Source organism: Bubalus bubalis, chromosome 13, assembly GCF_019923935.1.
Source record: "Bubalus bubalis isolate 160015118507 breed Murrah chromosome 13, NDDB_SH_1, whole genome shotgun sequence".
Lineage (NCBI taxonomy): Eukaryota > Metazoa > Chordata > Mammalia > Artiodactyla > Bovidae > Bubalus > Bubalus bubalis.
Genome location: NC_059169.1, coordinates 67,869,429 through 67,881,699, shown reverse-complemented (window position 1 = coordinate 67,881,699; position 12,271 = coordinate 67,869,429). Strand labels below are relative to the sequence as shown.

The window sequence follows — 12,271 nt, the reverse complement described above, 5'->3', positions numbered from 1 at the left end:
AAATTTGAAAAATTTAATAAGGGACATCAACAAGATATGTACTGCTATGAACCAGTAATAATCACTGTTGACATTTTTAAAAATTAGCTTCAAGACTGAAGGAAGAATGTATAATTATGGCTGATTTGAGTTGTTGCACTACAGAAACCAACACAACACTGTAAAGCAATTTTCCTCCAATTAAAAAATAAATTAGATTAAAAAATAAAAAGACTGCAGGAAGAGAAGGAAAGAGGAAGGAGAGGAAAGAAGGGAAGAGAGAGGAAAGAAGTCAACTTACACAAATTCATCCAAAGACTTAAAAAAAGAGTAAGTGCAACTTAATTTTAGTTTATGAAGCCAAAGTTTGAAAACTAAAGCTGCTCTTACCCATGACATGGATAGAAAAATTCTTAAGAAAACCTTAAGAAACCAGCAATTTATTAAAAAATACTATAGCACAACAAAATTGTGTCTATTCCAGGAATTCAAGGTTAGTTTACTATCAATCCATGTAATCAACCAGATTAATAAAGCTAAAAAATCATATTATTTTAAAGATACAGAAAAAGTTTCTGATAAAATTCAACATTCATTCGTTATAAAAACTCTTAGCAAATTAAAGGAATGTCTTAATGTGATAAAAACCACATACCCGCTAAAGTAATAGGTGAGCTATTGAAAGCTTTTCCTTTGAGAGTAGGAGAACAAGGGTGCCTGTGATCATCACTACTAATTCAACACCACATCAAAGGTTCTAGCCAGTGCTAAGGAAAGAAAAGATTGAAAAGGAAAAAATATAGTTCCTTATTTTCATACAATATAATCTTGTGCAATAAAATGTGAAAGAATTTACAGATAAGTTAACAGAATTAATGAAAGATTTTAGTGAAGCTTCATCACACAAGTTTTTGTATGTATTCATTATTATTTAGTTCAGAATATTTTCTAATTTCCATTGTGTTTGTTTCTTAGCCTCATGGGTTATATAGAAATATACTATATTTTCAAACATGAGGATTTTGTAATTGTCTTCTAGTTACTGATTTCTGGTTGTATGTCATTGTGGTCAGAGAACATCTGTATTTTTTTTCTTTGAAATTTGTTTCAGTTCAGTTCAGTTGCTCAGTCGTGTCTGACTCTTTGTGACCCATGAACCACAGCACGCCAGGCCTCCCTGTCCATCACCAGCTCCCGGAGTCCACCCAAACCCATGTCCATTGAGTTGGTGATGCCTGTGTCAGTCATCCTGTCGTCCCCTTCTCCTCTGCCCTCAATCCCTCCCAGCATCAGGGTCTTTTCCAATGAGTCAACTCTTCGCATGAGGTGGCCAAAGTATTGGAGTTTCAGCTTCAACATCAGTCCTTCCAATGAACACTCAGGACTGATCTCCTTTAGGATGGACTGGTTGGATCTCCTTGCAGTCCAAGGAGTTCAAAAGTCCAACCTCAGTTCAAAAGCATCAATTCTTCAGTGCTCAGCTTTCTTCACAGTCCAACTCTCACATCCATACATGACCACTGGAAAAACCATAGCCTTGACTAGATGGACCTTTGTTGACAAAGTGATGTCTCTGCTTTTCAATATGCTGTCTAGGTTGGTCATAACTTTCCTTCCAAGGAGTAAGCATCTTTAATTTCATGGCTGCAATCACCATCTGCAGTGATTTTGGAGCCCATAAAAATAAAGTCAGCCACTGTTTCCACTGTATCCCCATCTATTTCCCATGAAGTGATGGGACCGGATGCCATGATCTTTGTTTTCTGATTGTTGAGCTTTAAGCCAACTTTTTCACTCTCCTCTTTCACTTTCATCAAGAGGCTCTTTAGTTCTTATTCACGTTCGGCCATAAGGGTGATGTTATCTGCATATATGAGGTTTTTGATATTTCTCCTGGCAATCTTGATCCCAGCTTGTGCTTCCTCCAGCCCAGCATTTCTCATGATGCACTCTGCATATAACTTAAATAAGCAGGGTGACAATACACAGCCTTGACGTACTCCTTTTCCTATTCGGAACCAGTGTCTTATTCCATATCCAGTTCTAACTGTTGCTTCCTGATCTGCATACAGGTTTCTCAAGAGGCAGGTCAGGTGGTCTGGTATTCCCATCTCTTTCAGAATTTTCTACAGTTTATTGTGATCCACACGGTCAAAGGCTTTGGCATAGTCAATAAAACAGAAATAGATGTTTTTCTGGAACTCTCTTGCTTTTTCAATGATCCAGCGGATGTTGGCAATTCGATCTCTGGTTCCTCTGCCTTTTCTAAAACCTGCTTTATGGCCCAGAATTTGGTCAATTTTATCAAATGTTTTCTCTGCACTTGAAAAATAAGTGTATTATGCATTGTTCAGGGCTCTATATGTACCCATTAGGTTGTCTGTTCATTGTTTTATTCACATATTCTATATCTTTACTGATATTTTGATTGAATTTTTTGCTTCTTTCCATCCCCACCATTTGCTTGGAAGTCATATACTCTTTTTATATTCCTTAGTAATTACTCTAAAGATTTCAACCTAGCTCCTTTATTTAGCCATGAGTTTGTTGGGGGTTTTGTTTGTTTGTTCTTTTAGTATTGACCTTGTATCTTCCTGAACTCTTGTCATCAGTTTTAGGAGTTAGCCTATAGAGTTACTTGGATTTTTCTAGTCTTCAAATAGTTTGTTCCCTTTTTTTTTTTTTTAATCCATATACATTTTGTTTCTTTTTCTTACAACACTGGCTAAGCCATGTAGTTCAGTGTTAAAGAGAAACAGCCAATAGTGGACATTTTGTTTAGTTCCTGGCTTTAGAAGGAATGTTATCATCATTTCATCATTAATATGATAAACCTGGTACATATTTTGGTAGATTCTTTTCATCATACTTAAAACTTTTGTCCAATAGCAAAAGTTTAGTGAGTGAATATACACCTGTGTTTTAAGTTAAAGTACTGAAAACAAATGTAAACCATTTGAATGATTCCTTGCATACCTGAGTTGACTGGATAAGCGGGCGGCTACTCTGTCTATGGCAGCGTGTGTGTGCTTATCCACAGCCACCGGGACATGGATCTACAAAAGTTTTTTTTTTTTTTTTTTTTTCCAAATGGGAATATATAAGGGCTGTGGAGACTCATAGATGTCCAACAAATGTGAAATGTTAACCTAGAGACAGCCAGGTCGTTAACGGTCAGTAGCCTTCTTTGGAAGTTATTGGCTTAGAGTAGTGTTTTCCAAACTATGGATTGAAAACTAAATTTAAACATTCATTTTTTTGAAGGACAGAATAGAAAATAAAGTCTATCTCAAGGTAAAAGGTTAAGTTTGGAATTACATAAAATAAGTTCAGCGTACGCTAGCTAAGACAAACTCATAGGTCATTGTAGAAATAATAGAAGCAATGTACTTTTTAACTCACACTTTGTGTGCCTGGACAAAAATATAAATTAGGAAAAAAGCATGAGACTTTGAGCTTGAAATGACATGAAATCAAGTTTTCTTTAAAATGCTACGGGGGTGAAAGCATATATGTGGAATCTAGAAATGGTATAGATGAAGTTATTTGCAAAGCAAAAATAGAGGCACGGACCTAGAGAATAAATGTGTGGATACAAGGTGGGTAAGGGTAGGTAGAATTGGGAGGAATTGGGAGATTGGGATTGACATATACACGCTATTGATACTATGTGTAAAATAGACAACTGATGGGAACCTACTGCATAGCACAAGCAACTCTCTCTAATGCTCTGTGATGACCTAAATGGAGGGAAATCCAAAGGGGTGCATATATGTGTACATTTCGCTGATTCACTTTGCTGGGCAGTAGAAGCTAACACTACATTGTAAAGCAACTATATGCCAATAAAAATTAATAACAAAGTAAGATGCTACAGGAAGGGCATAGAAAGAAGGAGGGAGAGAAGGATGAGGGAAGAAAAGAAACAAGTAAAATAATAAATAGTTATGGAATCTGGGGTATGGGTGTATGCGGGCTTATTACACTGTTCTTCCTATTTTAATGTATGCTTTACAACACAATAACTCTAACTGAAATAGAAGGAATGGGTATTGCAAATGCTAGGTGGCGGTTTGGGTTCTGTCCATCTTTTATCTTTTATAGCTTCTTTTATTTACATTAGTAGAGAAACAGGGTGTATAATTAGCTCTTAATCGGTGAGCATCACTTTAGCTTTAGAGTCCTAGAGCAGAGCCTGTTACTGCAGTCCCCAGGGGTCGTGATTCAGGAACAACATACACGTGCACATGCGTGCACACAATTAACACAGAACTCTAGGCAGACCCTCAGAACAAGCAGTGTACCGGCTTTGGTTATCTCTGAATTGAAATATTTTGAACCTGTACTTTTGGCATGAAAGAAAATCAATCCACAATGAGCTCTTTAAATACTTTGGAGGGTAGTTTTATATCAAGTGCCCTCAGGAACAATGGTTCATGGACTAACTTCTTTTCTAGGAAGAACTGGAACTATGGTCTGTGCCTACCTTCTTGCCAGTGAGATATTTGCCACTGCGGAGGTATGAAAGATACTCCTATAAACACTGTCTTAGGCTAATTGAGTTTGCTAGCTTTGAAAGCTCATGGGTAGGATGTTAAGATGATTCCTTAAGTCATGGTGTGTGTGTGTTGTTCAGTTGCTAAGTTGTATCTGACTCTTTGCAACCCCATGAACTGCATCACGCCAGTTTTCACTGTCCCTCACTATCTCCCGGAGTTTGCTCAAACTCATGTCCATTGAGTCATTGTTCATTGTATTTCATGGAATTGTTATTGGAGAGGTGGTTTTAGAACACCTGGCGTGGATACTTTCTTGTTTAATTGGCACTGGTTGGTAACTGACCTCAGTGCCTCTTCCTCTGGGCTGGGATGAGGGTAAAGTTGCTGAGACACTCACCCTGGGCACAAAATTTAAGGGAATGCCAAAAATCTCAGTAATTAGGATCAATAATCTTCTAATGCAATATTTTTCAAAAAATCAAAATTAATGCACCCACATTCATCATGAGCACAATGTCAATATTTTGATTAAAGACAGGACCCAGTGGAAGAAGGGTTAATGTGAAGTGAGTAAGGTTGAGTTATGCAAGTACAAAAAACCTCAGCAATCCAGAAACTTGACTTGCCACCCCCAGACCCAGCCCTGCTCTGATAGAATCCCACCAACTCCTGGCTTTCTGCTTTCCTCACAAGAATAAGAAGATGGGTTAGGGAAATTTTCTAAAGGACCTTGAACATCCTTGGAAGTGCTCAGTAGGTAAAAGTCATACTTTTCCAACCCAGAACAAAAGCTCCCCTGGACATTATTACTATCTTTGCACAATCAATAGCTGTGGGGTCTGTGCCCTCTGGGAATTTCTGAGAAGACAGGATGGGCTGCTGCTGTGTCTTAAAGCAGGGTTCTCAGTCTCTTTTTTCTGCCGTGATCTTACAGAGAAGGGCATGCTCCCAGCATCTCTGGGCCTCTTGTGGTCTGCTGCCCAGATAAGAGAAGCTGAGGGTTATGCGCTGGGTCCAGGGCTCTGAGTCCACCCTCCTCTTTGCTTCTAATTTGAGACGCACAGGTTAGGACAGTGGATGCTCTAGGACAGTGTTTTCCACACTGTGGATCAGAGTTTATCAGGGAGCTGTGAAATCAACTCACTGGGTTGTAACTTGCAACCAAATCTACCTATAAGATGGGATAGATTAGAAAAGGTGAGTATTGTTTTGTGAAACTTTTGTTTCAGTTGTGTGTTCATGAGAGAGAGTGTGTGTGCATCTCCCAGGTTTATGGATGTGGATTGTAGCTTTGAAAGTGAAAAGTCTGAGGACTTTCCTAATGGTCTAGTGGTTAAGATGCTGCACTTCCAACATAGACAGCACAGGTTCAATCCCTGGTCAGGGAACTAAGATCCCACATGGTGCACGGCCAAAAAAAGAAAAAGAAAAGTTTGAAAGCCATTGGTCTGAAGCCCTGGATAGAGCCAGAGGCCAGTGTTCAGGCCTGTGCTGTCTTTGACCAGTTACATACATCTCCACGGCAGGTCACTTGATTTTCTTTTGGTCCTAGTCTTTTCGTTGTAAAATAGTAAGAAAGGAAGAAGGACCAGATTATCTCTGAAGTTTTCCAGCTCTAAAATTCCCTGTCTTTATGAATCTTTGAATGAGAGTAGGCCTTGATGTGTCTTTCTTAGTTCTGTTATTTTGGGTAGCCTCTGCCCGGAGACTGCTGACCTTAGGAAATCACATGTCCTTAGAAACTTTCTAATGCCTTCTACAGAAAAGGAAAGTGCAGATGACCCATGACTGGACTGTCCCCTCTTTTATAGGACAGCCTGTATTATTTTGGAGAACGGCGAACAGATAAATCCACTAGCAGTAAATTTCAGGGAATAGAGACTCCTTCTCAGGTAAGTGTTCTTTCTTTAAAAGTGTTCTTTTCTCTAAAAAAAAGTGTTCTTTCTTTTAAAGAAAAACACCTATTTCCTGTTTTTTTTTTTTTAAATAATTTTTGGCTGTGCCAGGTCGTTGCTACGTGTAGACTTTCTCTAGCTGCGTTGCATGGGCTTTTTATTGTGATGGTTTCTTTTATTGCAAAGCACAGGCTCTAGGCCCTTGGGCTTCAGTAGTTGCAGCTCTCAGGCGTGTGTGTGGCGGTAATTCTCAGACACCATCCCCTCCTGGCCCTGCTTTGTGGGTCATTCCATGCACTACACACATTTCATCCATCCCTGACTGAAGAGCTTGACTGGCCCTTTCCAAAGAAGAGCATGGTGGTTAATTTTACTAATATTTCCCAATGAGTGGGGAAGCCTGTGAACTTTTCCATCCAGCTGATTCCATACAGAACTCTTCGACTTCTAGAAGAAAAGTTCAAGCGGAGCCCTTGTGAGCGACTTGCCATAGAAGGACTAGGCTAAGAGAATCCGCAGGGCTTTGCTGCAAAAATGGGATTGGGGAAATGGACAGTGGGGAACTGCTTGCTGACTGGGACTGGAGAAGAATGCGTATGTGCTGCTGGCCTGGGGCGGCCTCCCCCTGAGTTTTTACATCTTCCCTTCTCTTATCCAAAGCACAAACCTTCCTTTAACTCAGCCACCACAAAGCTCCTACCCTCTAACTGCCTCTTACATTTGCGGTTAACTGCATCTTGCTGTGATGCTGTCGTAGCTATTTTGTTGGTTCTGGTTAGTTGCTCTTGGTCCCAGCTGCCTCTCAGAACACCAGGCCCCTTTCTTGTTCCTTCCCCATTGCTTTTAGTTCAGTATTTTCCCCCTACGGTCGATATACAGCCATGAGACGACAGTGCCTGATCTAATGGCCCACCGTCCATGTTTCCTTCATCCATTACTTTCCTTAAAAAATCGGGGATACGGACTTTAGAATTTTCACCTCCATTGAAATTGAGACTCTGTTGTTTTGCAGAATAGATTCGTTGGATATTTTGCAATGGTGAAAAATATCTACAATTTGACCCTTCCTCCAATAAAAAAACTCACGATCAAAAAAATCGTGATTTATTCAATTCATGGTAAGTGCTCTATGTATAATTGGAGAAATGGGCAGGAGGGCCAGTGTTCTTACTATTTGGGAGGGTTTTCTCACCATTATATACACAGACAGTCCCAACTGATAGCTGTTAGTAGAGCCTCATGTACAAGTTCCTCCCCCTGGAATTGCCCGTTAGCCCTGTACTGCTATGGCCACCTTGTCTCTATCGTTCAGTTGCTGAGTCATATCTGACTCTTTTGTGGCCCCATGGACTGTAGCCTGCCAGGCTCCTCTGTCCATGGGATTTCCCAGGCAAGAATACTGAAGTGGGTTGCCATTTCCTTCTCCGGGGGATCTTCCCAACCCAGGGATCAAACTCATGTCTTCTGCATTGGCAGGAAGGTTCTTTACCCTTGAGCCACCTGGGAAGCCCTGTGGCCACATTACCACCACTCAGATGTCCTCTCCTTTCCTTTCCCAGCTTGAGGGGCTCCATCCACCCCCTTCCCTTTCTCCTATTCTCATTGCAGCTCTGGGCTCAGCCTGGGGTGTCCTTTTCAGAGTAGGACCTCTGAGATTAAAGGGAGTACGGGCCCGTAAGGCTGGAGGCCACTTCTTTCTCACACCTCATCTCTGGCTCAGGGTTTGTCTTGGCAGAGACATCCCTGGATCGTTCTCTCCTTCTCTGTTCAGAGATCCTCCTTTTTTTTTTTTTTTTTCCTCATCACCTGGTTTTCTTTGATTTTCTGCTCACCATCAAAAGTTTCTCCCTTTACCCACCCTCCTCTCCTATAGCCCTCTCTCCCCAGAAACTCCATCAGGATGTCTTAAATACCTGAACAGCAGATGCATTTTGTTGCCACGATTCTTTTTTTTACAAATAACTCCCAAGAACTACTTTGGGTCAGGCCCCCGGCTTGTGTTTCTCGGGAGCCCGTGAGTGGTAAACAAAGGAGAGGGATGTACATGAATGGAGAGCTGACGGCAGAGTTGGAAAGTTTCCTGCGGGGACAGTGCTTGGGTCTTCCTTCCCTGAACCTATAGGAACACAGAAAAGGGTTGGGACACACCTGGTCTCTGGGGGCCTGTCTCTCAGTACCCTAGCTCTTACCAGTTCTCACTGGGAGTAAAAATCCTTTTAAAAATGTAAGGAGAAAGACAGGGACCTGCCATCGCCCTGGGAGACTGGTCGGATCATTCATCTCTGGGACTTGAAGGAGGGGGAGAGGAATAGAGGTCAAGCCCTGTGTTTTATTTCTCTCTCTCACCTGCCTGGCTTTCCTGCACAGCTCAGTCTCAGGGAGGCAGGAGACAGGGACCCCTCAGTGGAAGGGATGGGGCTGCCAGGAGCGGACGTTTCTGGCTCTGATCCCTGAAAGCATCACCAGCTTGAGCACCCAGTGGTGCTAGACTCTTCTGGGTGGTGTGGGGCCAGAGGTGCTAGTCTCCACTCAGACAGCCCAGTGTTTTTAGTCCTCTGAGGAGTCACACAAAATCCTCTCTGTTGTTGCTGTTCAGTCTCTATGTCATGTCCAATTCTTTGCGACCCCATAGACTGCAGCACGTTGGGATCCCCTGTCCTTCACTATCTCCCAGAGTTCACTCCAGTTCATGCCCATTGAGTTGATGATCCAACCATCTCATCCTCTGCCACACTCTTCTCCTTTTGCCTGCAATTTCCCCCCGTATCAGGGCTTCCTTGGACGCTCAGATGGTAAAGTATCTGCCTGCAGTGCAGGAGACCCAGGTTTGATCCCTGGGTTGGGAAGATCCTCTGGAAGAGGAAATGGCAACCCACTCCAGTATTCTTGCCTGGAAAATCCCATGGAAAGAGGAGCCTGGTGGGCTACAGTCCATGGGCTCACAAAGAGTTGGACACAACCGAGCGACTAACACTTCACTAAAATACTCTCTAGACATTTTTTTAATGCTTCATCCAATTCTTCAGAAATAAGAGACTCCTTCAAAATATATGTAAAAATTGCATAGTTAAAAAAATTACAATTATTTAAATAGAAAAAGCTTTTTCTCAGATTATTTATATATTCCTCCCTCCCTACCCACACACCCCCGCGTCCCCACCACACCTCCTAGTGGTGGTGAGGAGCTGAGGGCCAACCACAAGCAGATCACGTGGGTTTCTGGCTTCTGGAAACAAACTTCAACCCAGCAGCAGGGGTTCTGTGGGCAATTTTGGTCTAGATGTCCAAACAAGCGTTGCACAGGCAGACCCTGGAAACCCAGCCTGTTCCAGCACAAGCCTGCCTCTGTGTATAAAGGAGTAGCTGTTTGTGAGGAGGCTCTGTGGGCTAGAGTTCTTTACAGGTCATTCTGACTGTCTCATGTGTGTGTGATGAATGAGGGACAGGGCTGGAGTGGAGCCTCGCTCGGAATGCCAGCTGCCCTCAGACTTCCCTGGGGTGAAGCCAGGCTCGTGGGCGGGAGGGGACAGGGGTGGCTCACTCCCCATGGTTCCCTGCAGAAAGAGCCACACTGCTCTCCTCTGCAGTGTGAGAGGCAACCCAGGGGCTGGTGGAGCAATTGCTTTCTCACGGAATTTTAAACTCAGCCATAAAACCAAGTTGGTGCGTGAGAGCCTGGTTTGTACCTGCGTGTCTCGTCTCCCTCAGGGCCCTCTTGGTTCATGATGAGAATCCGGGAAGACCTCATTTTATTGTGCTTTCCTTTATCACACTTTACAGAAGTTGCTTTTTTTTTTTTTTTTTTTTTTTTACAAATTAAAGGTTTGTGACAATTCTGCATTGTCAGATGATGGTTACCATTTTTTAGCTATTTGGCAATCAAATCTTTTTTTTAATGAATTATGTAGTGTTTTTTTAGACAAATCGACTACAGTACAGTGTAAATATACATTTTTATATACAGTGGGAAACAGAAAAATTCACGTGACTTGCTTTATTGCAATATTCACTTTGTTGTAGTGGTCTGGAAACAAACCCACAGTATCCCTGAGGTATGCCTGTAACAGTATCTATACACACCTCTGTGAGTATGAAGCTATTCCAAACAAGCAAATAGACATTTAGTCTGATGGAGTTTTGATGCATTGCTCGAACATGAACCATGAGAAGAGGAATCATTTCTCAAAATGCTAAGCTTGAAAATGGTTTTAATAAGTTCTAGCATTTCATAGATTGTCTCAGTCTGATATCATATCCTAAGACTGTGGACGGCTCTTAATATTTTGAGTTTTACTTAACCTCTGTGGAGATACTGTTAAAACTGTCAAGTGTAGATCTGGAACTAATGCAAATTTATAAGCACTGCAGGGCAAAAACCGGTGGAGAGATTTATGGGTTTAGTTTCCTCGTCTCAGGGCTTCCCAGGTGGCTCAGTGGTAAAGAATCTGCATGCCATACGGAGACTTGGGTTCGACCCCTGGGTTGGGAAGATTCCCTGAAGAAGGGAAAGGCTACCCACTCCAGTGTTCTGGCCCGGAGAATTCCATGCACTGTATGGTCCATGGGGTCGCAAAGAGTTGGGCAAGACTAAGCGACTTTCACTTCACTTCTCAGGCTAACATAAAGTAGTGGATTTTAAAAGTCTACTTTGAGACCCCTCACAGAGGCTTCCAGACAGAAGCTTGTGCCCTTTACAGCTCTTCTTATAATGTGGGACTTGGTTGGCAGTGCTGACTTAAGGCATGCCTGGCATGCTAAAATTCTTGCTGTGCCCACGTAAATAAGCAGGCCAAACCCAGGGACACCAGCCCTCATTTGGAATAAGAATTCTTTCCTTTGAGGGAGATCAAGATGGCAGAGTAGGAGGGTGCTGAGTTTACCTGTCCCTACCCCCCACCAAGAACACGTCAAAAATACAACTCCTTGCGGAGCAACCCGGGGTAGATAAGCTCTTCTACAGCCAAGTCTGTAAAGAAAACAATTCTGGAGTCTGGCAGGAAGGGAGGAGAAGCAATCTGATTGAGACCTACACCCTTGGTGGGAGACCCAGAAGAGGAGGGGGCTGGTGTCATGGGCTTGGGGATTCTCCTGGAGGAGTGAGGGATTTGATTTGCACCCCAGCTCGCGGTCTGACACCAGGAAGATGGGTCCCCTTGGCTGGTTGGGTTTTTTTTTTTTTAATATTTTATTTTTATTAGTGGTTTTATTGATTTGCAATTTACCATTCTATGCAAAATTCAATACTAACTTAATTATCTTTAGTCATTACCTGGGAATCAGTTTTTTAAAAAACTACTAAATCCTATTAAAGCAACGCTAATGACATTCTATCAGCTTCAAATTGACCGACTCACCACATCATTACACAGTCATCCTGCATCTGTTTGTGGAATGGTATAGCTTGAAAATAACAGATCACTGTGGTCTGTGGAATTGAAAATGTTAGTAGAGAGGTAACTCACATACCAGAACACAAATGATGCTGGAACGCTTAGATGCGTCTGATTCTATATTAGCTAAGTGTCAGTCACACTTTTGTATCCCCTTAGCAGGCCTGAAAGCCAGTGGGGCTGAGGGGAGGCTGTGAAACACTGAGACCCCTGCTCTTAAACAGCAAAGTGGTGGCTAATACACCATCCCAACCGAGGCAGCAGCCTGAAAACTCTGACCAGGGAGAAGGCAACCTTGGCCAGTACTCTGTTGCTACCCACATTTAGGAGGAGCAAAGCTACTCCAGCGCAGTGACTGACATTGCTGGTGAGACAGAAACCAGCCCAGAAGTGAGGCACCAACCTCTCTAGCCTGACCCAGCCTCGCACCAGGGAAAAAACGTGAAACCAGCATAGAATTGTGGCCCCCAGCCCGTGGGGCACTAGTGGTAAAGAATTCCTCCAGTGC

The 12,271-nt window shown here is 42.5% G+C and overlaps 1 protein-coding gene across 43 annotated transcripts in view; it reads left to right on the top strand.

Moving 5' to 3' along the window:
- The window catches only part of LOC102393852 (phosphatidylinositol 3,4,5-trisphosphate 3-phosphatase TPTE2), a 60,857-nt gene that overhangs the window by 38,735 nt on the left and 9,851 nt on the right, over nt 1-12,271 (top strand). For all 43 annotated transcript variants that reach the window (XM_044926779.2, XM_044926781.2, XM_044926780.2 and 40 more), the window contains 3 exons: nt 4,437-4,498; nt 6,290-6,370; nt 7,386-7,491. In XM_044926779.2, the coding sequence (XP_044782714.2) occupies nt 4,437-4,498; nt 6,290-6,370; nt 7,386-7,491 (249 nt within the window). The remainder of the gene's footprint in view (nt 1-4,436; nt 4,499-6,289; nt 6,371-7,385; nt 7,492-12,271) is intronic.